Source organism: Syzygium oleosum, unplaced genomic scaffold (assembly GCF_021117445.2).
Source record: "Syzygium oleosum isolate NSW1041296 unplaced genomic scaffold, Sole_v2.1 Sole_v2.48, whole genome shotgun sequence".
NCBI classification, from domain to species: domain Eukaryota; kingdom Viridiplantae; phylum Streptophyta; class Magnoliopsida; order Myrtales; family Myrtaceae; genus Syzygium; species Syzygium oleosum.
In genome coordinates this window covers 586,594-612,635 of record NW_026607532.1, presented here as the reverse complement: position 1 = coordinate 612,635, position 26,042 = coordinate 586,594, and the positions used below count along the sequence as shown (strand labels likewise).

Below are 26,042 nucleotides of genomic sequence, written 5' to 3'. Positions count from 1 at the left end.
AAATTCAATATATGATGTGAACAGTAAATATTGATGACTAAAAAGAACCATAGGAGCTCACGCTTTTAGTAACTAATCAAAACACATCATATGTGAAGTGATTTTCAATGATGAAACCAGGCAACATTCCTCCAGCACCACTCCTCCATAGAATGCTATACAGTGAGAAAGACGCAACGAAAAAGAAGTAATATAATGACGATGCCGGATAGCCGTAAAAGAATCGGTGAGCATGTAAGGATCTCGAGCTACACCAGGATTCCGCAGAATCCTGTTCCCAGCAAAAGAATGAGTAATCACGCACCATAAAATAAAAAAGATAGATCCAATGAAGAACATGCCCTGGAAAACAAAGTCCAGAGAAGAGGAATGTGCGATGCGTTATGTTGGGTTATTTGTTTCTCTCTTAAGACGTAGCTTCCCTGATTTATCTCTCATCATGAGCTTCTTGACGACTTCATTCCAATTGGTCTTCGAATCACGAGGCCTGGCTTTGTCATCCAGGACAACATCAGCAGACTTTTCTTCCTGTGAAGGCTGTGACTCTTCATCTTGAGGATTTGAATCCGGGTTTTCCTTGTCCAGAGAGGTCACGGCATGGGGAATGTCTAAGCTCACTGCTCTTTCCAGTGCATCTTTGTGTTCCTTCTCTTTTGTCCTCAACCTCTCAAACTTTTGTATGTTTGGAGCAGTTGTTACGGTCTCTGCACCGCTTTCCCTCATTCTCTGTCACAGTCAATTTGAGTTGATCTATTATCTCAACATGCTACATATTTACATACACTCGTTTAAGAATCAAAGAGCAACAAGAATAGATAGATTCAGGGTAAGTTAGGGATCGCTATGAACCAGAGGAATACCAAGTCAGCCTCACTTACTTGCAAAGCCTTTTCTGCTTCTCTTTCTATCCAGATAATTCCATGATCAGATGTGGCATTACAAGATAAGACAATATGCTCGAATCTCCCATCAACCGGAATAGCAGTTCTTACTTCTGGAGGATACCTCCCACATCTGCACATACAGAGAAGTGAAAAAAATGGGTAAGACATTCAAGTGCAAGTTTTGCTTCTCAAAAAAAGAGAAACAGAACCATTTTAACATTCCATCACTCTTCCTTTTCTCCTAAGACTGCTAAAAAGATAAATAAATAAGAACTACTTTCACTTTCCACAATCAAAATGAGAGGAAGTCAATCAATTCCTGCAATAGTACAATTGCTTAGTGAAAAAATAAAAGAAATGCAATCACTAAGACAACAAAAGATATGGAAATATGATGAAAATCGAACAAATTCAATTCATTTGAGATGCAAGGTGAAAAGATGCGTTTTCAAACTCCAGGTATGTAATGGATTACAAATCAAGATTTCAGCTCCTAAAGTGCTCAGAATTTACAGACAAGATGATACTGCCATTTCTTAATTGGTCGTTTAGCCCAGCGGCAGCAATTAAAAGAGAACATTTGCACAAACAAGCTAGGAAACATGTTAAAATTGAAAAAAAAAAAATTAATAATTTGCACCACGTAATACCAACACAATTACAATTCCAACCCCCTGTATTTCCCTAATCACTTTTCACATCCTAAGACTAACATCTTTACTTTTGCTTGTAAGTGCAACAGTTAGCAACACATTTACAAAGTTGAAGACATTGATAGATAAGAGAAATACAGATAAAGCCATACATAGAGCGTGTGGCTGAGAGTGCTAACAATCTCATAGCAATAGGTCCTTGGATATAAGGACATTTCTTAGTTTCCGAAGATCATAAGGTCATTGCGGAGCATTTTCTAGTTTACAATAACAACATCCAAAGTTAATGATAACATTCTCTAACAAATACATAATATTTCTTAATTAGATAATCCAAAGTGTTAGTTGACTGCAAACTGTAGAATGTTAAGTATGATTCTTGAAAACAGCAATACAGAGTGTGATTATCCTACACTATAGGATGCAGATTTTAATTTTCCCGCAACGATTTCAAGCAAAGAGATGCTGATTAAAAAGAGCCGTTACCTACATAAATTTTCTGAGTCCCTTATTCAGCTTAGTTTTGAGACCAAAAGCATGCTAAGATCTTTCTACATTAGTCTAGCTCAAAATCTCCACAAATCTTCTTCTAATGCAATATATTAAATCTTACAATGTCCCTACTGTGTTGATACCTGCAGAATTTTCTTTCAACTATATGGTACATTCTTCCAGGTGCATAAAGTCTCCTCGGGTCTTTGAGCTTCCTACTCTCGGGTATAAAAGTGTCCCTCAGGCAGACCGCAAACAGTAAGCATGGCAAGCTGTCCAAAGCACCAAGGCCTGGATTAAGAAATGATGATGACAACTCACTCCAAGAGGTCTTTAGGAGCACACAAATAGAAAGGAAGACGAGCCATAACATAAATTGTAATGCAACTCACCAGAAAACTGATTTGAATATATCCTCCAAGGGAGTAGGAGTTCGGGGTAAAAAATCATCCTGACAAACAACATGACAACAGGATCATTTTACCAAAAAAGAAACCTCGTTAACTACAGAAGTGCATTTCCTTTCTTCAAAAGCCTACAGAGGAAAAACACATTCAGTTGCTTAATGACATTCGTTCGATTTTAAAGGTCTCCTTCCTGTGTCAATTCCTTGAGGTAAAGTCGAATCCCACATCGTACTACTCAGGATGCGAAAGAATATCAATAGATGGTCTATAGGAAATTTTTGAGAATTCAGATCAACATCTTACTTGTATCTAAAAAGAATGAACTGTTTACCCACTGCCTATGTAGTCGGGATCGAGATGACCAGAGCCACCACACAACAAACAAACATATCACTCTATTAGCTCCTGAGTTTTCTCAAGGGATTCATCGCAGCATTCTAGTTTAGGCTGAAAATTACCACTGAGTTGCCAGAAAAACTGCCTAGGCGTAACTTAGAAACAATAACATCTATTCACGAAGACATAAACATGAGCTTTAAACTTACAAAGCCTAATATGACTACCATTTTTCATGATACCCAAAGTTAGAGTTGGACCACCTATTCTCAAATAAAAGAGTGAACAACAACAGCAGAACTCCAGAATGTATTGGCTAAAGACATAACAGCAACAACCACCTAAAGTCAACAGCCGAATTGAGTCAGAGATACACACTAAGTGAAGTTTCCAACAGTTCAAGAAACATTTAACTTATTGCACAGTCAACCAAAAACCAAAGCATTCGATATTTGAACCAGCCAATTACCTGCAAGATTATAGAGTGAATCACGTCAGCATACTTCACCGCCAAATTAAGCGACATACACCTCGCCGGAGCCACCGCGTAACACCGCACTTTACTCCGCGGAACTCCACCCAGCTTATCCCCATGGTTTGCCGCGATCACCGCCAAGAGCGAAGCCACACCGGACCCAAGCGAGTGGCCCACAAAAACAATGTTGTAATTCGACCCGTTCTCGACCCACAGCCTCTTCAACGTCTCCGATTCCTCATCCAACACCCAAATCGCCGACTTCAACAGCCCGTGGTGGACGTAACCGCCGTCAAACATCTGCATGCCGAGTCGATTGTCCAGCAGGAGCTTGTAGTCGCTCTCCTTGGCAAGGTTGAGGCCACGGATCGCGAGGACAATCTCGCGGTGGTCATGGTCGACGTAGATGATGTAGGGCGGGGCTTGGCCGAGGGTCTGCTGGTAGGTGACGCGCTTGACGACCCAGTCGGGGTTAAGGCGGTAGCCGCCGGCCGGGGGGAACTTAGGCTGGCGGAGATCGGGCTCGTACACGGCGAGGATGAGGCGGCAGACGCGGGGGACGGGCTCGAACTCGTCCGGGGTGGCGGGGGGCCACGTGGCGCTGTCATCGGAGCCGACGTAGGTGCAGCGCTTCCAGAACCAGCGGGAGAAGCCCAGGATCACCACGCACTCCACGCCGCAGGAGACCGACATGGCAGGTCAAGAAGATTCCTAGTTTCTTGATTTCTTTCAAATGCTGGTGCCGATTTCTGCGGGTTTCGACATCTGGGTAACGAGGGATGCAGATGGGTGTTGTTGTGATCGTCCGGAAACTGAGAAAGGTTGCATCTTTCTCGTGTTCAGTGAGGGGAACGGTGATGGGTCGTCTTCATCGTTTCTTGAAATGAAGAGGAGGTTAGCTTTTTCTTGCTTCAGCTGACTCTGGATCTGTGCGCTCTTTGCTTTTGCTTAGCGATGGCGGTGTTGGGTTCCGTGTCTCGCTCCGTCTTTTTCTTGTGTTTTCCGGGTGATGTGTTTAAGGATTTAGTACGGATCATCGGGCGGCTCAAGGTGGGTTGCTTCATTGACTCTAATGGAATGGAACAGGGTGTAAAAGAGGACAAACGAGATGCTCCGCCGTCCATGTTCGAGGCGGCGGACACGTGGTTGTGTCTGTCGGGTTCTTCTTTGTCTTTCTTTTATCTTCGTGAACAAAAGTAGACCGATGCGAAAGAGTGATGACCGGAGAGCACGGCGGTGGCCGCCGCCAGCCTCCTCGGGTACTCTTGCACATTCCAACCCCCAATGTGAGCAAATGCATTTAGCAGAGAAGAATAAAATAGGATAACGACACGAACAGTCTCTGAACTTTGATCACATATGCAATATGATCTCTGAACTTTTAATTTGTTCAATGTAGTTTCTGAATTTTAGCCGAATGTTCAATGTGATCCTTGAACTTTTAATTTATTTAATGTCATTCATAAACTTTTGATACATGAACATTTTCATATAGTTCATGGACTATATTAAATATGTACCAAAAGTTCAGAAAATGCATTGAACAAATTAAAAGTTGAGGGATCACATTTCACATTAGATTAAAGTTTATGGACCACATTAAATAAATTAAAAGTTCAGGGATCAGAGACTGTTTGTGTCAAATAAAATCAAAGAATAGGAAATGGAATGAAATGATGTTTCAATATTGATAAATTGTAACAACGGAATGAAATAGAATATGAATTCCTATACTCTTGCACATACCAATTTTTTTTTTGTAATATTTGCTAGTTATCATATATCAATCTTACTTAACCATCAGTTAAGAGCTCAAACGACAAACTCTTTATGAACTTGTGATTTTCATCTAACGTCCAATTGGCATGCTTGTTGTTAATATGCTCGTGATATGTGCTTCCTTAGATTGAGCGAGCTAGAAAGTTACATTGATAGGCTTTTATATGTACCAGTGATTGACTCGTTCCTTCGACACATATTAAAAATAGTCACACATATAATAATTTCTTTCAATTTTTTTTAATACCAAAAGACATATCTTGAACAATCTTTTAATAAGCATCTAGAAAGGAGAAAATGATAGATATGTAACAAACTCATATATTCATTGTTTCTGTGAAAACAATGTTTTTGTATTGCACCAACTCGTCATTAAGATGTACTTCTTCTCTCTATTGGCAATGGGTTGTATACACTTAGCATATTCTTTTCTTTGATCTTTTCAAAGAAACTTTTTTCTAATGTACGAGTCATTATTAAAAAGGTTCAAGACATCACTCATTTATGTTAACAATTTACGCGTTGAAGGCGACTAGCTAATAACCTACATTTTATGATAATAAAATTCACTGCTTTTTTTGCTTAATAAGACTAGAAATACATACATACGGCTCAAAATACTGGCTTACATAGGATTAACAGAAACGATTTCGGTACTAAAAAATCATTCTCTTCAAAAAGAACAAGAAAGAAAAGAAAAGAAATTCAAAAAAAATTAAAATATTATTAAAAATTATCCACGCTGTCGAGTTTCGCGCCACATGTGACGGCACTTTACGCCCATTGTCAAGAATTTCCTATCAAAATTAAATGGATCGACCCTGCAGACAAATGCAAAATGCTTATGACTAAATTGGCCAAAAAAAATGTTTATGATCGAATTGACACAATTACAATAGATATATTACTTTTTGATAATTTTCCATAAAGCTTTTAGCTCTCAGTTTGACCAATACATGTCACACCGATCCCTCCGTCCGCCTCGATCTTTCTCAGGTTAGACACATTCGAAGCAAACTCACGAAAACTTCATCTTTGAGTCTCGTCGCGAATATGTGGAGACATTAATCACTCTCTCGCGATGCGTGTTACGCGTCATGTAGTTTTCGTTTCACATATTCATAACCAGAGCGCGAGACCGTAAAGAATCAGAATCTGAACAAATCTTAGTGCCGAAGGAAAACATGTGGCCGCAAACTAAGCAACGCCATCTCATGCCATTACAGGAGAATCGGTATGATCTGGTCAAGAGGGAAAGATTCAGTATTTAAGCACCTGTACGAAATCACTCGGTCAACACTCAACCGTGATTCTTTGTCTCCGCAACACTTTTCAGTTTGTTGCGTATTGCGTATGGTTAAACTATGCAGCAGATGAACTAATTGAATAATTATTTGACGACAAACACTTCTCCGTCAATCCTACGGTAGAATATAGAATGCATGGTGGGGGTTGGAGTGGAGTCTCGGCTTCCCGCGGCGTAGAGCTCGCATTCGCCTTACAGGGGTAATCGAAGGCGAAAGTCGCGGGATTATCTTGGGAAAAGTGCCAAAAAAGTCCTAAACCTTTTGCATTAGTGTCAATTTAGTCCTAAACCTTTTTTTGGTCTGCCAATTCGGTCCTAAACGCTTTTGCATTGGTGCCATTTAGTCCTAAACCTTTTTTGGTGCCAATTAAGTCACCAAAGCCTTTTAAATTGGTGCCAATTCAGTCCTAAACCTTTTGTTTTTGTCTTAGCGATTTAGTCATTCCGAAATGCCAATTTAGGCCAGGATTTGCCTACGTGGACGCTTTGCCGGCCGGCCAGGTCACCGGCCAGCGCGGCGTGAAGCGCCGTGGAGCAAACTTTAATATTTTTAATATTTTTTTGAATTTTTATTTTTTTTCCTTTTTTTTTCTTTTTTTTCCACTTTTTTTTTGGTTGTCTTCCTCCTTACTCTGGCCGGTCGCCGGTCCGGCGACCGGCCAGAGGCCAGAGGCCGGCGAGGGCGAGCCTCGCCTTGGTCGGGCGAGGCTCGAGCCCTCGCCGGAGGCCGCGGCGAGGGCGAGCCTCGCCATGGTCGGGCGAGGCCCGACCTCGCCGGATCTGGCGAACGCTCGACCTCGCCAGATCCGGCGAGGTCGGGCCTCGCCCGACCATAGCGAGGCTCGCCCTCGCCGCGGCCTCCGGCGAGGGCTCGAGCCTTGCCTTGGTCGGGCGAGGGTCGCCCTCGCCGCGGCCTCCGGCGAGGGCTCGAGCCTCGCCATGGTCGGGCGAGGCCCGACCTCGCCGGATCTGGCGAGGTCGGGCCTCGCCGGCGGCTGGGCAAGGCTCGACCTTGCCAGATCCGGCGAGGTCGAGCCTCGCCCGACCATGGCGAGGCTCGGCCTCGCCGGGCGAGGCCGCCCTCCCCAGTGGCCGGCGAGGTCGAGCTCGCCGGCCACTGGCCTCTGGCCGGTCGCCGGACCGGCGACCGGCCAGATGAAGAAGAAACCAAAAAAAAAAAGTGGAAAAAAAAGAAAAAAAAGGAAAAAAATAAAAATTCAAAAAAATATTAAAATATTATTTAATTTGTCCACGTCAGCGCCACGTCGGCGCCGGTGACCGGCCGCCGGCCGACAGGCGTCCACGTCAGCAAATTCCGGTCAAAATTGACCGGAAGGACTAAATTGGCACAAAAAAAAGGTTTAGGACCGAATTGGCACCAATTTAAAAGGTTTAGGACTTAATTGCAAAAAAGGTTTAGACTAAATTGCACCAATGCAAAAGGTTTAGGACTGAATTGGCACCAAAAAAGGTTTAGGGTAAATTGTAATGCAAAAGGTTTAGGACTTTTTGGCACTTTTCCGATTATCTTCATAGTCGAGAGGAAAAACCACTCCGAATTCTCGACTGTACCGTGCTAGAGCAACCTTCTGTTCTTGTTATTTTGATCAATGAGTTCAGCATTTCTTGAATTCGTTTTTCCAGAATTCAGTTGCTCGATTTTGCCGGGTTTCTGCGAAAATGGTGTCCCCAGTGCAGTTTCCAAACACTTTCTCCATGTACTTGAGATTGATTAAAATCCATGAAAGTTTTCTTGATTATAGGTGCAACCATTATTAATTTCTTTGAGTAGGAACCGATCAAGAAACAGTGAAAAGCACCAAAGCAATCAGCTCAGATCACTAGAACAACTTCCACGCGCACCAATCTTGTTGTAGCAATAAACCCTTTAAACTTGGCCACCGGATTTCTTCATTGTGCAAAACAAAGTCACTCACTGCCTTTACCACGCCAAGACTATGGCAAAGATCTTCACAGGTCTACCAATTCTGACTCCAGGAGTCAGAGTAGGCCAACTGCTGTTTGAGACCATCGCTAACCACCATTAAGCAGTGGAAGAATCAGAAATCTTTTGCCCAATTCACGATCAAGAGGCCCTCTAATGAGCCTCTCACAATTAGGATTTTGGCTCCGGTAATTGCTAGAATCATTCAATGGTGTCGGAAAAGTTTCACCTAATAAGTACTAAGCAGCAAACTTGGAGAACAGGGCATGACTTCCTTCTATTCCTTTTTTGTATCAGCTACTATAAAATCGGTCTTACTCCCTTGGACCACTCCTATATCCCAGACAAAACTCGAAAATGTCGAGAATGAAGCTCGCTTTCATTGCTTATTTCGCCGTCGCGGCTGTTATGGCGATGGGTGCTTCGGCCTTGCCCGTCACTTTCATCTTCGGCGACTCCTTAACGGAAGTCGGGAACAACAATCACTTGCAGTACTCTCTGGCAAGGTCTAACTATCCATGGTACGGCATAGACTATGAAGGTGGACAGGCAACCGGGAGGTTCACAAATGGGAGGACCATTGGTGACATTTTATGTAATTTCACGGATCTCGTGTCTTGTTCTCGGCTTTAATAAATTTTTTGCATTTTGATTTAGAGAAAACTGCTTCATGCATACACTATCAGTATCAGCAATATCCCAGAATTTAACCTTTGTTATAATTCACACCGACAGCTGCAAAGCTTGGAATTTCTTCACCGCCGCCGTATTTGTCAATGTCACCAAACGATGACGCGCTCCTTCAAGGGGTCAGTTATGCATCCGGTGGAGCAGGAATTCTCAACGAGACAGGGCTCTATTTTGTAATGAACATCTTCTAACAATAGATACTTTGTTTCTACTTGAGGTCACTTGTGTTCTTCACTGAGTATCAGTTCTTCTAACTCTTTTTTGCCACGGCGGCTTTCTGTTTTGTAGATCCAGAGGCTATCGTTCGATGATCAAATCAACTGCTTCAACAAGACCAAAGAAGTGTTCAACGCTAAAATTGGAGAGGAAGCTGCAAACAAGCTCTGCAATAAAGCCCTCTTTTTTATTGGCCTTGGTATGTAACTCACTACTCAGCACCTCTGCGAAATAAGCAAATCATACATGCTTAGGTTTGCATTAGAGTTCCTAATGCTTCGTAGGACAAATAAGAAGAAGGCGTGTAGAGCCACAACATGGTCTGAATCGATTTAGATGATTGCTACTCGACATGAACAAGAGCAAACTCCAATCTTTTGGATGCAGAGCCATGATCTTAGAGATTGATACAAGAGTAGCAACAGAAGAAAAGGACATTTTCTTTGTCAAATGATGTATCGTGCCTCGAATATTTTTTAGATTATGGACACTAATCTTGTTTGCGATTTTCTTTTTCAGGCAGCAATGACTATGTGAACAATTTTTTGCAGCCGTTCTTAGCTGATGGTCAGCAATATACGCATGACGAGTTTCTGGAACTCTTGATCTCCACCTTGGATCAGCAACTCACGGTAAATTAGATTGGTTCGACATCCTGCCATCGCTTGTCGAAGAGCGAACTTAATGTAGTAAAAGATAGAGTGAACACAAAGTAGAATTAGCACTAGCTGTGGCTTGTAACTTCATTTGCTAAGAAGATGCATGCCCTTTATACTTACTATACTCACCTCACAAAGAATTTCCATTTGCCAGAGGCTGCACACACTCGGCGCACAGAAGATTATCTTCCACGGTCTCGGTCCTCTTGGCTGTATCCCTTCTCAGAGAGTGAAATCGAAGCAACGCGAGTGCCTGCATAGAGTCAATGACTGGGTTCTCGTGTTCAATGCCAGAGTGCAGAAGCTACTCACCTCTCTGAATCAACGGCTCCCAAACGCGAGATTCACATTCGCCGACACATATCAGGCGGTCCTAGACTTGATCAACAACCCCACCAATTATGGTAACTAAACCTCTCTTTTTCAACACACAATAAGAAGAGCTTTCTCGAGAAAGGAAAATGACATCCTAGGTCTTTCAATCATGTTCATGCAGGATTTAAGGTCTCCAACACTTCATGTTGCAATGTGGACACATCTGTAGGAGGCCTGTGCATGCCAAACTCCAAGTTATGCAAAAACCGCCATGAGTATGTCTTTTGGGATGCTTTCCATCCCTCGGACGCGGCCAATGCCGTTCTGGCTGATAAGCTTTTCTCCAGCTTATTTTCCAGTTCCCCTTCCATCGCACCGACGCCCACTAGCTGATGAGGCAACTGTTGAGTTGGTCTGCTTAAAGTTTGCGTACCCCTATAAGGCTAGCGGGTTCCTACATTATATGAGTATTAGTAAAGTATATGTACCATAAACTCGAAGGTTGAACCGAAAACAACTAATAGCCGTAGGTTTAATGCTCGCGGAATAATGAACTTCAAAATAATACTCTGTTCACAGGTAAGAGGTGACCTGAAGCTGAGTGTTGCTCCTATGCTTGTAATGCAAACATACGCACCCATTGTTTGATAATACAAGATGAGTATTTTGTAGATGTTCCTGCTTCTGCAGATTCTTGAAAGTGATTTGTGCAGCTTACTCAAATATCGCCATTATCCCTTCAGAAAAAAGTAAACTGCCAAGAAATAACTTTTAGAGTAGGATTTTACCCATGTTCACGACAAGAGCACTCAGCAAGCTTCTATAAGCAATACATTTCAAACGTTAGAATCGGCAGGTAATATCCTCTTTCGTATTTCTCGTTCAGAAAGAAGTGAATAACATCCATCATCTAACGTTTTTGTGGATGAACTACCAAAGGAACCTCTGAAACCAAACTATACCGCAGATCAAATATGAACTGCACAGACTGGAACTTGAGGTTCATAATGCAAATGTGAATTGGATAAACTGGAACTCCAAGGTTCATGGTTGGCTCCTAAAGAAGTAAATAACATCCATCATCTAACTAACTGAATTGACTTGCATATAATTTTCAGGAAAACATTCATCAAGACCTCAATGTACATAAATATGAGGTAGATTTAATAAACGTCAGAATCCACATTTGACTCTCATACAATACTGTCTTTCAAGGGCTAATATATGTTTCATAAATAAACTTTGAGATCGAGATGGACAATAAAGATGAGCTCCACAGCTCGGCCTATTCTACCAAATCAGTTCAAGTAGAAGTTTGGCAGTATAAGATTAAAACTCCATGCCGCATTCAGACACCACAACTGTCTTCAATTCGCATCTCAGCCGATCCATAACATCTTTAACTGATGTCTCTCTCTTCTACTGCGGCTTATAAGTTACTGTGAGGCTCATAAACATAAGTAACTTTTCAGCCGAAAGGACAGGCTGCGCAAATACACGCTTGAGAATCCCAGAAACAAGTATATAAGTTCCTGTGAGGCTCATGAATATGTTCTAGAGACTTGAGAATAATGCAGGTCGATAAGAAAACATATGTTGGCACAAGACTTACAGTGAAAATGGTGTCAGATAGTAGCTCAAAGAACTGTATCACCGAATAGAAAGTTTGTGTGCATAAACCTCTTTTGAAGTAGAAAATGGAAAGCAATCTAATACAGATATATTTACTTGCTCTCAGTCAATGGCCAAATTTTTCCACGTAAGTAACATAATTGGGAGCAGGACCTCTAGCATTTGAACCAAAAGAAGAGGCGATTCCCACTTCTAATGCTTGCCAATGTACTCTTCTCATCTCTAAGAGTGAAAATTCCTCCCCATTAGAGAAAAGAGTCCTCATGCACCACCAAGCACTACAAGTGAAAGAATGGAAAAGCTCTATTCCTCGAGTAAAATGAAGGGTCCAAACTTGCCCAGTTACCTTCGGTGTGGTTAAAGCAAAATGATCATCATCGAGCAACCATATGAAGTTTTTTTCGGGAAAGAAAGACAAAAACAGTCAATTACCGACTATACAATCTAATGTATAATAACTCAAACAAGGCAGCATTGGACTTCTGTAAGGTCACGTCTTGCAAGGAGGTAGCTGGATGTGTTTCCACAACATTACAGCTCAAGGGTCGTGAATCAAGCTTTCAGAGTTCATCAACAGAAAGTGAAACTTGTCTACTTCAATACACACCAGTGGTCATAGTTTCACCACACCAAGTGCTTTCTGATATCTCCCACTCCCGATGTCAAAAACCCTATCGAGTATTTGAATTAATACCCTTTCAAGCTCTCAGATCAAAGGCCAACGTTTTCCACAAAAGCGACAGTTTCGGGAGCGGACCCTCGCGACATTTAAGCCAAAAGAATAGGCAAGATCCCACTTCCTGCGCAGGCCAGTACATTCATCTAATCTCTGAAAGCGAGACAAGATTCCTCATGCACAAACCGAACCCAACAAGTTAGAAAGTGCTATTCTCGAGTGAAATGTTGCCGGGTCCAACCTCTCCTCAGTCGCTCTTCAGTGTGGTTAAAGCAAAAAGAATCATCACCGAGCATCGATACCAGGCCCTTCATACCACAAGACGCAATAAGACAATGCAACGACGACCCAAATCTACATTCCCCCCCTTCCATTGAAAAAGACATTTTTTTTACAACAATCATCGCTGAGAATCGATGACAGACGCTCGCCCCCTCAATTGATCCGAAAGGAGCTGGGACTCGAACCCGTCGCGATTCCATCGGATCCGACGATGATGGGGGGGGGGGGGGTGGGGGTCGATGCAATGTGGAGCCTACGAGAAAATGCGACTGCCACGTACGAAACGAACGAAGGGAGCCGCATGTCCAGAGGCGCCCGTGAGAGAGTTTCGCTGTCGCATCGTTTCGTATTCCGTGCGCTATTTCAGGAAGAAGCGCAAGGAATCATAGTGGATGCTTCTTGGTTACTTTCGCGTAATAGAGAGAGAGAGAGAGATCCGTAGACGAAGCTTACAGTCCGATTCAACAGAGAAATGGAGACGATGAAGAAGAAGAGGAAGGCGTGAGGAAGATGGAGAGTGCGGCACGGAAGCCGATGAACGGCGATTCCATGGATGAGCTGTGATTAGGGTTTTCGTGTGTGCGCCTTCACCATTTATAACGCCAATTTTTAACCCCCAAAACTTCTCCGGAGGTATTTTGGCATCTATAAAAAAAAAAATAGTACAAAGATAAATACTAGATGTATTAAAATTATTTAGGATTGTACTAGAATTCCTAAAACTTGTCATGAAAATACAATTATTAAAAAAAATATGATTGAATCCTAAAACTTATCAAATCGATGCAATCGAGTCCTTCTGTCAATTCCGTCCAACATTGTTAATGGACAATACTGAGGCAGTTTTTGTTTAATATTTTCTTTCACCTACGTGGCGAAAACATAATCAAAATGACGTCGTTTTGGCCCAAATCTATTTTTTTAATACAAATTTTATTTAAATTAAATTGAAAAATTTTTATTAAAAAAAACAAAGAGAAAAGGATTGAGAATTGGCCGCGAGGGCTTGCACAGCCCTCCTCGCCGCCACCCCACCATCGCCGACCTTACCAGCAAGGGTGGGGGATGGCTAGCAGGGGTCACCGGGCCCTGGCCAGTGGCCGGCGACCCTCACTGACCATAGGCAAGGGCATGCATGAATCTTAATGTTATTTTTTAATTTTAATTGGAATAAAGTTTATATTAAAAATCATATTTGGACCAAAACGAGGTTGTTAATCTTATGTTTCATATTTTAGAACTGTGTCGTCCATCCAAATACACAAATCTTTAGACCTTTTATTGAACTACAATGTTTTTACCCAGGTAAAGTACGACGTGTGCTTCATATATGTATAATTTGGTTTGCTACAACAAAAAGAGTACTTTTTTCGTAAATTGAGTAGATGTATTTTTTTTTTTCGAAAATTATATACGTGTGCGTCTATTTTACGTGGTGAAACTACTAGTTTGGCCGACTTAGTTCATAATTGTCCCCTATTTATCTCCTCGGCTGATGCACGACTCGTTCATAACTCGACGATTGAGGATTAGTTTCTCTATTATTCAATCGGTTAAGAATTAGATGAGACACTAGCACGAGTACCGCTGTAGAGGGTTCCTGCATCGTGTTAGTATCGCACCAAAATGCAACTCTAGGCAAGAACATGTTCATTCAACCGTATGCTCTCACACTCGCACTATTTTTCTTTGTAACCTTCTGATGCGAAATTGCACTTTACAATTTAAGGTGGGGTGGTGGTGGTATAGTGGTACAAGTATGGCCGCAAAGGCGGGGCCGCCAAATCGAAATAACCGACGGGGATAGAGAGTACGACTCTTCTGCTAGCAGAGCTGCAACTATGGGCTTGCAATTGCAATGATTATGACTCGAATCGAACATTTTGTCGCGATTACGACTCTCTGCTCATTTTGTTGGCCCGTTCCTATCATTCACCGTGTGTTATAGCACCCCATGTCAGATTAGTGACAAAGTCGCCTGTAGCTAAGAATGTTCAAGACAGAACAGAAGAGTACTCATGTTTACCAGCAAAACCAACACTTCAATCTTAAATTTACCAAAATTTCCGGCTGATTCATATACTGACAGGGCTTCCAATATGGAAAGATCTCCAACTGAAACTCGTTAATTTTCTGGGTTACAAATTGAATATTTTTTTGTCCCGCGTGTACGATCAAAGAGCTAATCGCGAGAAGCAAAATGACACGATTCGTTCGGACTCCAAAATGGAAAACTAGAATGAGAGATGAAATGAAAGTGATTCAAGTTGATAACAAGAGAACTATCTAATCTACCTGAAAAGAATACCATTTTTCAGTTTTGAGTGAGGCTTCTCTGCTTGATTTGCACAAAATTTGACCGGATCACTTTCCCTAAAACCATCCGGTCTAATAACAAAATAATCTTCAGAAACAGACTGCGAATCTTCAACTAGATATGTACCATTTTACAAGAAGAGGGCACTCCAGACCAAAACTTTCATCCACAATAAGAAGGACATGCTGGTGTAATAATTTCCAGCAGGCGATCCTGAGGCTGTTGAATTCATAGATGGGGCCGTCACATTCACTGATGTCGCATTTCTACCAAGACTGCAAGTAGAGGACAATACGAGTAAGCATAGTCAGTTTATCATCTAAAACTGCCTCTAATTTGCAGAGGTGATAGATCTATAAAATGAAGCATATGTTTACCTTCCTGAAAATATGCAAGAACCATGACCTACACGACAGGGAAACCAAAGAGATCGTAAGAAATGTCAGAATTTGATCCTCTGCAAATTCAAATGATGAATGAATCTTTTCGCACAGACATTTGGACTGAGGTCTTACTTGGATCTGTGGTGGTGATTGCAGCCACCCCGTTGAAATCACAAGTTCCGGCAGCCTTTCGCATTTGATGATAGTACGTATCAAATGCGTAGGTGGCATGCGCAGATAATGTGTCCGGTTCATAGCATGATTCACCCTGCAACAAGGGTGAGCAATCTACCTTGCCGACGCCACAGGCCCAATCCAAACCAGCCTGCAGCATCTTCGGGTCAGCACCTTCCTTCGCAGTACAATACGTTTGGTTTGTCGTGTCATTCGCCAGAACCGATCCCGACCCTGTCAAGTGCAATATGTAAATGGGGCTCCCACTAGCATCAAACAATCCCCAGTTCTTCTCAGATAGCGGACCCGCTTTTGTATCTTCATTATAGAGCTCATAAATATAAGTACTGACTGCGATGCCAGGGTGCTTGGGTGTCCCGGTCTTGTTCAGCACATGCCTTATCAAGTTACTGTTGTACGTGTTGGCATTATCCAGTGTGGCATCTGGCTCATTAGAATCACCCTTTGATGGCCACCCCGTTTCAGTCACCACAACAGGAATGTTGGTGAAGTTCAGAAAAGCCATCGCGAAGTAGGCTGCATCGACTGTAGCATCAAACACGTTCGAGTAGTGGAGAAGAGTGTTTGCATCCACTGCCTCTTTGTTAGACGGCAGAGGCTTGAAGAGCGCATAATCCAAGGGAATGACACCATTGGATTGCATGTAGTCGTAGTAAGGGTATACGTTGACCATTAAATACGATCCCGTGGATTGCAAAAAATTCAGCACGGGCACCAAAACCGGGTTCAGGGATTTGTTAAAGAATGCTTGGGAGGGTGGGAAAGAGTCCAGTATTATGGACGAGGAAAGCGGAGTGGAAACTTTGATCTGACGGTCAAGGTTTGAGGCAACTAGAGCTGAGTGGATGAACTTTAGGGCATTTACCAGAACAGGAGCTGCATTGGGAAGTGCAGTTAGAACCTCGGACCCCATGGAAATGCCGGTGATGTTGGTGGCTGGGTAATGAGCTATGACATTTTGGGAGACCCAGTTGGCAGCTGTGGAGTTGGATTGGCCGATTCCAAGGAGTTGCTCATTGGGGACTGAAACAATGACCTGAATGCCCGTGTTCGCTAGCGCAACAAGCATGCCGCGGTCGGAGTTGTACAGGCGGATGTGCCTTATGTTCTGTGCCTTGAGAAGAGCAACAACTTGAGTTGGATGCGGCATGTCGGAAAGATCCGTTCCTATGTTCACTCCTATGAATGGATCTGCAAGAAAGAAAAAGACACCAAGGATATTAATGCTCTCTGCTTTCAATTTGGATCCAGCCAATTCATGTCCAAGACAAATCATCAAAAGGTCATGCATTAGAAATACAAACAGCATATCCCCGTGTCCCCGTATTGTCCATGCTCTAATTTAGTAACATGAACTTCATTTGGAAGATGGTTTGCATTCTGATGAACAGTCCATTGAACTTTACACAATACTCAATTGATAGGGCTTCAGAAATTTTTTAAAAAGGTCTTCCATTCAAAGAGTAACCAGGACAAGGACTCACTAACTTGGTATTTTCACCTCGCATTCTTTCAAAGGATAGCAAATTTAACATGAAACATTGCTGGCAGCTGGAACTAATAAGATTAAGAATGCCTGATGCCATTTCTCCAGTAAATGGAGAAAATGGCAATATTGAAACTCCGGGAGACAAGCACAGAAGACATCATCCCTTGCTCAATCGTCAAGTTCCCCATTACCTTTTTGATGTGTTCTCCCCTATAGGGCATACCACACACACCAAGACAATATCCAGCTGCAAGAGAGGAGCAGAACAGAAACTATTGTCTGAACCCAACAGAATGTGAAGTTTTTAAGGACAAAAGAAGGCATCGGGTTTCGATAGACAGAATCATGAACTGTCATCATACTGGGCACATGCATTTTAGAAGCTATTGCCAATATACATCCAGAAGTGTGCATTTATTATAATCCTAAGACGTTAATACTACCCTCAAGGGCCAACCTGGCCATTTGCTAGGAGAACATGGCCTACTATCTCATACAACAATAACACCTCAAAAAAAATAAAATTACTCCAGCCCAAGTTAGTATTTTTGAGCTTTCAGGTGATGGTGAATATGCAGTTAAATGAGTTCACTTGCATCAATTAGGGCAAGTTAATAAAACCATGCCAGTCCAGAGTCCTGGCTTCTTTTACAGAAACTGATAAACGAGTATGGCCTTGAGTATTATGCAAATGGATCTCCTTTACTTGCCCCTGCTGTCTTCGTGACTCCGCATAGCATTTGCATCCATTTATTTAAGAGGAAAAAGAACAGAAAGCGCTTGAGCTTATATTTAAAAGACCCGTCAACTTCCACTAGTCCCATTTATTTAATACCTAACCTAGCAAACATTCCAGTCAGAGCAAACAAGCACTCAAAACCCACTTTCTTTTTCTTTTTCAGGTCGAATTGAAGGCTGAAGCCTCTCCAATCTAAAATAGTTTCCTTTTGAAGAAAAAATAAATCAGTTGATACCAAATCTCTCTTACGAATTTCCTACGATAGGCTAGAAAATCCTTCAGAGTGCCGGGCGGAAGGAGGAGCAACAAACACGTGCAGAGAACAGAAAAATGGAAGAGCAAGCTAACAGTGACGAAAAGATTGCATTTTTAAGGGAGATTCCATATACCCACAAGCCCAGAAGCCATGCTCAACTCAAGCAAAAACACAGTGCATACAAACAAAGAAGCAGAGACAAATACATAAAAGAAATCAGACCTAGAGATTAACTGATAAACCCACCTTGGCCAGATGTCACAATGGAAGCACAAGCCACCAAGAACAGAAGAAGAACAAGAGGGGGCACGGCCATGGTGGATGCAATGTAAATCTCTCCCTCCAAAAAGAGAATCTGAGGTGAACAAAATAATGAAGTAATCACAACCCAGAGAGAGAGCGAGGCATGAGTGTGAAGATGAAAATGATATAAAAAAGGATCACCTCTAGAAGAGAGAAAGTGGGGTAAAGGAGCAGACAAAAACGAGAGAGAGAAGAATGGTTTCCACAAATCACGTGGAAAGTTTGTCAGAAGATCCAACGGCTGAGGAATCCTCTCTCTCTCTCTCTCTCTCTCTCTTTCTCTCCTGTCGAAGAAAACATAGCCGTCTGTGAGACCAAGTTGTTAAGGGACCCAAGGCACTTCGTGTTGGATAGCCACAAGCTAGCCGTTACAATGCCCACCTTTTTTTCCACTCTGGTTTGTTTGATTCTACCCATGTATCGTTTTTTGTTGAGCAACTCTTCTGGAGTTTCAGGAAGAAGGGGAAAAAAAGTTAAAAGCTAAATGAAAGAGAGCAGAGAGCAAATTGAAACACTGAACTGAACAGCGGATGGTAATGGTGAAGTACGAAGCGGTTTAAGCAAACAAAGAACAAGTACCTCTGAAGTACAACGGTAACATGATCTATCTCTGTTTTATTCCCTTTGTTTTCTTTTTGCTTTTTCATCTTTTCTTTTTGCAATTGATAAGTATTTGCTCAAAAATTTATAATCTCTCGAGAATGGTATTGATCTTTAATGGTAAAAAGTTCATCGGTGCCTTCTTTATCCATCGTCCCTCAAGTACAATCTCAAGTAATCAGTTTGAGTAGATCTCAACTATACATCAGTGACTTTTAGTATCGTCGTTGGGTTAACAAAATTCCAACCTACTGCAACGGGATAAAGTCCAACTCTTACAATGCTATATAAGTGAATATTCCTTTAACCGTGAATATGTTTGTCAAAATTTGAAATGGGAGAGTTGATGGGAGAGAGAGAGAGAGAGAGAGAGAGAGTATGGATCAGACAAGATTTCAAGTACGAAATTTATATTATAAAACCTAAGCCGGGAAAAGTTCTATCATACACACAATTTGTGACCTTTGAGACTTAGGTTGCAACCGTGGTAAAATCTCAAGCAATTGCCGAACTAAGGTCTAAGACAGCCGCTCTAAGGTCGGGACGTCAAATTGGTGGTTAACTCTATGCAGCTCGGGAAGGGGAGGTTGGCGATGCCGTACAGAAGAGAGTGAGAGCAGCTAGGAGAGGAGAGGAGATATGAGCCGATGTGTGTACGGTTCATAGTTAGCTTTGGAAACCGTTTTTCGTTCCGGTTTTTTTTGGAACCTGGTATTGTTTGGGCCGGATTCCCGGTTCTCCTGTGGAACCGCCCACCCGCCCACCCGGCCAGGACCGGTAATATAATAATAATATATTTTATTTTTTTAATTTTTAATTAAAAAAATCTGACAAAAAAAATTAAAAAAAAAAGAAGAAAATTTGTTATCATGTCTAAAGCTCGTGTAGTTGGGATACCTTGATCATTTTTCTCAATAATTAATGGGTACCCACTTGATTTATGGATAACGTGGTTAATATAATCGATCGTAGTGCAGGAATTGTATGAAAAGTTATGTTCTTTTCCTTTTGTTATGTTGATCCAATGTTGCACACCCCTAATGTGTGTACGGTTCATAGTTAGCTTTGGAATCCGTTTTTCGTTCTGTATGTTTTTTCCTGCTAAGTTTGCATATAGATTATAAAGATGCATATAATCCGCCAATCAAAAACTCAATAGAAGAAATTCCATATAATTAGAGATAAAGGATATACAAAATCTTTGGGATCCATATAATATCTCCGCCTAAAGCATCTTAGAATGAAAATGTCATCTCAACTTAGTCCCAGCTTTCTCTCTCCCTTCTCGAAACCCTCCCTTCCTACTTCAACTTTTCGTAGTTGGCATGTTCGGCTCTTTCATGCAGAGCAACTTGATCTATTGAATGCGGAGAGCAATTGTTAGAGCTAAATGAGCTTGGACAAAGTGCGACTTCTAGTAGATTTTTAAGATAGCGAAGAAAAAAAATCGAATAAAATAAACCAAAATCGTGCTTGATTGGAAGGAAGTGAAGGGAAAGGAAATGAAATGAAATGAAAACCTAGGGAAGTACTTCTCTTGTTGGATTGAATGAAAAATTTGAGGGAAGAGGAAGGAAATTGATTTAAAAGAGGGGAAGGTACTTTCTTGGGACCTACACATTTATTTCACTTCAAAAAGTTGGAAAGAGTCGAACGGGAATTAACTCCTTGCACATTTCTTCCATTATTGCCCATCGCCTTTTTCTAGAATCTAGACGAAACAAAAGATGCTTGAGTAAATTCACCGGGTTTATTGCCCTTCGCATTATTTCCCTTCAATAAATATCCAAACAATGAAGTACTTTCTTGGGAAATTAGGGGGCGTAAAGCGAGCGGGTACCAGCATGTTAAAATAAAGAATGCATGCATATAGCCATTTGTTACTATACATCAAGACAGGTCGACCGTAGAGGCCCTTATGGAGCTTAGACTCCTCTCCTATGATGAGATTAACTCTTAACCGAGCACTAATAATCCACAATAAAATTCAGGAAAATTATCCAAAAAGTCACAAAATCTATTGTAATTTTACCAATCTAGTCGTAATCCTTTTGAGTCCCAAACATTTCCATATTTTGGCAATTGAGTTTATCTAGCCAATTTTGATTGAAAAATCTCTGACGTGGATGCCAACTGTCTTAAGTGGCACGGTAGACGCCTGCCGTAATAGGCAGCATATGTAACACAGCAAGCGCTGATGTTGACATTTTTTAATAATATTTAATATTTTTTTTTAAAAAAACATTTTCTCTTTTCTTCCCTTTTCATTATTTTCTCTTTCTTTTTTTTGTTTTTTTTGCTTTTCTCTACTTTTCTTTTTTTTTCTTCTTTGTTTTTGCCTTTTTCGCCCAATCGGCAACCTCCGGCCTCTCCGATGGCCAGAGACCTCTACTGGCCTCAGGCAAGGGCCACCCTCATTGGCCTCGGGAAAAGGTTGCATCGCTTGGACGAGCATGGGCCGCCCTCGCTTGACTCGCCCGACCTCCACCGGTCAAAGGCCAACGGCGACCGGCAAAGGGAGAAAGGGAAAAGAAGAAAAGAAAAAGAAAAGGGAAAAAAAAAGGAAAAAGTAAAAAGAAGACAAGCCAAGAAAAGAAGAAAATAAATAAATAATTAGAATATTGTTATGATTTGTCCATGTCAGTTAGGGGTAATCTGCTTCAGGGCGAGTAGGTTTCAGACCTAGAACTCGGAGCCTACCATGTTATAACCGATTCCCAGTTTTGGAATCTGGAACCTATTTTGGAACCGACCCTGTTTTTTCGATCCAGTTTCAAGGTCTATCTGATAACCTATTTTTCTTTTATTCCTTTTTCTATTACTATATACCAAAAGCAACAATCCAAAATATAGTAATAGTATGATCTAGGGTTTTTTTTTTAACACAAGCTAAAAATCGATTTCAAAACTGGTCCGGTTCTCGGATGGATCTTTAATTGGAATCAGGAACTGGACTGGTTCCCAAAAAATGGAACATGTTCCTACATCAGTTCTTGAACCTATTTTTCGAGTGGTCTAGTTCGGTTGCACACCCTTAATGTTAGCGCCGGCTATGCCACGTAAAACAGGCGACGTCCATGTTAACGATTTCCAACCAAAATTAGCCGGATGGACTCAATTGACAAAACATGAAAAAATTTAGTACTTGATTTGCAAAATTGAAAGGTTTATGATTGAATTGACAAAAATATAATAAATTTAGGATTTTGTAGACAATTTTCCCGTTAATATTTCCATTCCATTATTTTACAACCATTTCCTTTCTCTTCTCTTCCCTTCAACACCTCCGTCCCCCCTTCTTTCTTATTTGTTCTTTCATTTAGGATAAACCCTAAAAGTATCATCTATCGGACAAAGACTGAGATCAGCAAACCATCCATTCTTCATCTGATAACATCAATTCCTTTTTTTGTTCTTCGATTTAGGATAAAACGCTAAAAGTTATCACTCTACAGAATGTTAGATAACATTAGTTATAAGTGCAATTCCTATTTGATCATATGGTATGTATTTATATAATTTTCAGTATGATAGCAAATATTACAATCATTTTGTCACGTTACATTATTAACACTGCATTTTTTTTAATCATTAACAGTATATCAAATAAAGAGTAAATTATGATCTCTTTGTGACATAATTCTTTTAGTGCATCGAGAATATAAATATGGAACAGTTAGCATAATATTAGTTGTTTACAATTAGGTATGATTACCTAAATCTAATAATTAAATATCATGTTTTCATAGTGTAATGATTATCTTAATTAGTATACTTGATAATGTTACGAGTCTCACATGGAGTTTATACAATGAGAAGAACAGGGACGCCCTCTTTTCTTGTCCTCATTAATCCTCTCCTTATTTACAAGTGCGATGCAATCTCGTACTAAACAAAATGACTTTCATTTTCCATACTCAAAATAAAAGAAAGCCTCGGTTTACCTTCGAAAGCATATAAATTCACTGTAGTGCAAGAAAGCTCACATTTCTTAGCTTCCTCTTTCACATGAATTTTCTAGTCTTAGGCCCTTCCCTCCGTCGAGTACACCTTTCTGTCTATCTATGTATATGGATGTGAACAAAGAAGGGACGAGATATCGCTCTCCTTTTTTATGGAGGAAGAGAGGGAAGAAATTGCAGGGCTTCGAGTTTTGTATAATTATTAGGGAAAATTTCAATTAAGGACCCCAAGTGGGGTCTTTTTCTCAAAAAAGGATCCCAAGTGGACATAGTGTCAAATAAGGGCCTGAAGTGCCCAATCAGTCTTAAATAGGGGCCCGAAGTGCCCAATTAGTCTCAAGTAAGGGCCTGGGTTCGCCGGCCGGTCAAATACTCGCCGGCTGGCGAGTACGGTTACTGTTCCGGCGACCGGAAAAGGGCAGTTTCGTCTTTTTCTTTTCTTTTTTCCTTTTTTTGTTTTTTTTTTCCTTTTCCTTTTATGTTTTTTTTTCTTCTCTTCCCTCCGCCGGCCATAGCCGGGGCCGGCGGAGGCCGCCCTCGCCGGCGTCGGGCGAGGGTTGCCCTCACCGGCGTCGGGCGAGGGTTGCCCTCACTTGGGCGAGCGAGGTCGAGGGCCGCCCTTGCCGGCGTCGGGCAGGCCTCAACTGGGCTGGGCAGGCGAGGGCGCGAGATCCGGCGAGGGCAACCCTCGCCCTCGCCCTCGCCGGATCTAGCGAGGGTCTCTCTCGCCCGACGCCGGCGAGGGTGGCCCTCAACTGGGCTGGGCGGGCGAAGGCGACACTCGTCGGCGTCGGGCGAGGGCGACCCTTGCCCGCCCAACCCAGGTGAGGGCGGCCTCCGCCGGCCCCAGCTATGGCCGGCAGAGGGAAGAGAAGAAAAAAAAAAGAAAAGGAAAAGGCAAAAAAAAAAGAAAAAGATGAAACTGCCCCTTTCCGGTCGCCGGAATAGTAACCGTGCTCGCCGGCCGGCGAGCATTTGACCGGCCGGCGAACCCAGGTCCTTACTTGAGACTAATTGGGCACTTCGAGCTCCTATTTGAGACTGATTGGGCACTTCAGGCCCTTATTTGACACTATGTTTACTTGGGGTCCTTTTTTGAGAAAAAGACTCCACTTGGGGTCCTTAATTGGAATTTTTCCTAATTATTATTTCAGTCATACTATTAATAATGTAGGAATATGATCTTTGTTATGATACGATTGCATTTTATGTGATTAAATTTGAACGATCAATAAAAAATAGCTTTAATTAATTTATAAAAAATTACATATTAAATTGAAATGTCTAGATAATAGGTAGGGAGTATTGCTTTTAAACTATTAATTACCATAATATAACATCTATTTCAATATAATCACAAGTTATATCACTTCACTTTCAATTATTATCATAAGCACATAATCAAGAATAAATAGAGATGTGATGTAATAAGCCATGACATTGCTAATATATTTGTGGTATTAAACTCATGATTGACTATAAAACTGATAATTATTGTACTTCTTATAATTTTGATTTTAGAAGCATTTTGGGAATTTTGATGATGTTCCCCCCTCATTACAAATGCTATTCATGAAACCGAACATTCTAATAGATAGTACATTACTTTAAACAAACAATGCAATATCTATTACATCTATGTTACATTAGAAGGTAATAGTTATCACGAAGCAATCATTTATTATTTTTGCAACCAAATCAGTTAATACTAAAGCTCTATTGTTCCAGCAAGTTAAATCGAAAGTACAGTTGGAATGAACGAGTTTTTTGCACGAGCTGATAAGCTTCTAATATCTCAACGATTACTACGGTGGGAGAGTTCGAACGGGAGGTGGTTAACTTCAAGTGCGACGAGAGAGGACAAGAATAAATTGAATAGAACATCGAACAGATAATTAATTATTCCTTGGTGAGGCAAGAGGAGAAATCATATAAATAAGGGCAAAAGCCACCAAAAAATCCTAAATTATGCTTATTGCGACACATTTATCCTAAAAATTTTTATGATACCAAAAAAATCTAAACTTATACGTATGTAACACATTTACCCTCTATTAAAGTTCTGTCAATGAAAACCATTAAATATCTGCCTACATGGACGCTATAAAGCAAACGGTGTTAACATGATGTCCACGTGGCTTAAGTGAAATAACAACGATATTATTTTGACTGAAAAATCATCTAACATAGCATTGATGGAGGGTAAATATGTTACATAAATATAAGTTTTGGGTATTTTATTTCACAAGAAAAAAGTTTACGGTAAATATGCCACAGTGGGTATAGTTTGGGATTTTGATATCACAAAAAAGGGTAAATGTTTCACATTGGGCATAGTTTGGGGGTTTTTTGTGGCTTTTCCCTAGAAATAATTATGACCGTTAGATAATAATAAAATTAAAGAGCAAAAGCCACCATAAACTTTAAATTATGTCAACTTCGACATATTTACCTAAACTTTTTTATGACATCAAAAACCTCAAATTATGTCAATTGTCCAAATTTACCCTACATTTTTCTTGTGGCATGAAAAACTTTAAACTTGTATCCACGTGACACATTAACCCTCCATCATGGTTCTATTAAATGATTTTTAAGCAAAAACGACATGTTTTAGTGAGTATAGAGAACTATCTGAACTGGAAATTGCTCAAATCGAATCGACCGGTTCTGAAGGCACCTATCCAATTCCCATTTCCATGAAATGGAAACTAATGATTTTTGGTCCAGTTCTCGATTTCAGGGTGGAAATCGGATCACTCAGATCAGAAATATTTATTATTTTATTTTTTTTATTTATTAAAGAACACTAACAACATTAGCACTAAACCATAATCGCCTCTAAGCTCTCACGCCTCTTTCTCTCTTGCTTCAACTCTCGTAGTTAGTCACTCCTCTTTCCTCTCGCCTCTCACGCCTCATTTTTTCCTTTTATTGCCTAAGTCGTCATCAACCTCCTCCATGGCGACCACCAATCACAGAGATCTTCTAGCTTTGGTCACTTCCCTCTTGCGCAACACTCCTCCCGAGCTGAACTCACCTACCCCTCTC

At 41.2% G+C, this 26,042-nt stretch overlaps 3 protein-coding genes across 4 annotated transcripts; 1 reads left to right on the top strand and 2 right to left on the bottom strand.

Moving 5' to 3' along the window:
* Positions 1–289: 289 nt before the first annotated feature.
* LOC115681455 (uncharacterized) lies at positions 290–4,264 on the bottom strand. Of its 2 annotated transcripts, none has more exons than XM_030605410.2 (5): positions 3,242–4,261; positions 2,422–2,480; positions 2,173–2,301; positions 879–1,014; positions 290–726 (listed from the first exon to the last, which is right to left on the bottom strand). In XM_030605410.2, exons 1-5 carry the CDS (start codon positions 3,938–3,940, stop codon positions 382–384), a joined length of 1,368 nt encoding a protein of 455 aa, XP_030461270.1. In that variant the 5' UTR covers positions 3,941–4,261; the 3' UTR covers positions 290–381. The 2 variants fall into 2 exon arrangements, with proteins under 2 accessions (XP_030461270.1, XP_030461272.1); XM_030605412.2 differs by having other exon boundaries at positions 543–766; positions 3,242–4,264.
* A 3,606-nt stretch (positions 4,265–7,870) lies between these two features.
* LOC115681456 (GDSL esterase/lipase At5g37690) lies at positions 7,871–10,828 on the top strand. Its single transcript, XM_030605413.2, has 6 exons — positions 7,871–8,872; positions 9,013–9,140; positions 9,256–9,382; positions 9,703–9,815; positions 9,997–10,246; positions 10,339–10,828. The coding sequence occupies exons 1-6, from the start codon at positions 8,635–8,637 to the stop codon at positions 10,548–10,550; spliced, it is 1,068 nt and encodes a 355-aa protein (XP_030461273.1). The 5' UTR covers positions 7,871–8,634; the 3' UTR covers positions 10,551–10,828.
* A 4,132-nt stretch (positions 10,829–14,960) lies between these two features.
* LOC115681454 (glucan endo-1,3-beta-glucosidase 2) lies at positions 14,961–18,541 on the bottom strand. Its single transcript, XM_056306950.1, has 4 exons — positions 18,373–18,541; positions 15,580–16,833; positions 15,442–15,469; positions 14,961–15,339 (listed from the first exon to the last, which is right to left on the bottom strand). Exons 1-4 carry the CDS (start codon positions 18,440–18,442, stop codon positions 15,195–15,197), a joined length of 1,497 nt encoding a protein of 498 aa, XP_056162925.1. The 5' UTR covers positions 18,443–18,541; the 3' UTR covers positions 14,961–15,194.
* Between the last annotated feature and the right edge of the window lie 7,501 nt (positions 18,542–26,042).

Bases quoted from the DNA above. Each gene is read 5' to 3' on its own strand.
- LOC115681455 (XM_030605410.2), bottom strand. From the start codon at position 3,940: ATGTCGGTCTCCTGCGGCGTGGAGTGCGTGGTGATCCTGGGCTTCTCC. The intron at 2,481-3,241 runs GTAATTGGCTGG...GTTGTTTGTCAG, and splicing joins TTCACTCTATAATCTTGCAG to GATGATTTTTTACCCCGAAC. The intron at 2,302-2,421 runs GTGAGTTGCATT...TGCTTTGGACAG, and splicing joins ATATTCAAATCAGTTTTCTG to CTTGCCATGCTTACTGTTTG.
- LOC115681456 (XM_030605413.2), top strand. From the start codon at position 8,635: ATGTCGAGAATGAAGCTCGCTTTCATTGCTTATTTCGCCGTCGCGGCT. The intron at 8,873-9,012 runs GTAATTTCACGG...TCACACCGACAG, and splicing joins GACCATTGGTGACATTTTAT to CTGCAAAGCTTGGAATTTCT. The intron at 9,141-9,255 runs GTAATGAACATC...TCTGTTTTGTAG, and splicing joins ACGAGACAGGGCTCTATTTT to ATCCAGAGGCTATCGTTCGA.
- LOC115681454 (XM_056306950.1), bottom strand. From the start codon at position 18,442: ATGGCCGTGCCCCCTCTTGTTCTTCTTCTGTTCTTGGTGGCTTGTGCT. The intron at 16,834-18,372 runs GTGGGTTTATCA...TCTTTCTTGCAG, and splicing joins CATTGTGACATCTGGCCAAG to ATCCATTCATAGGAGTGAAC. The intron at 15,470-15,579 runs GTAAGACCTCAG...CCTGTCGTGTAG, and splicing joins AATCACCACCACAGATCCAA to GTCATGGTTCTTGCATATTT.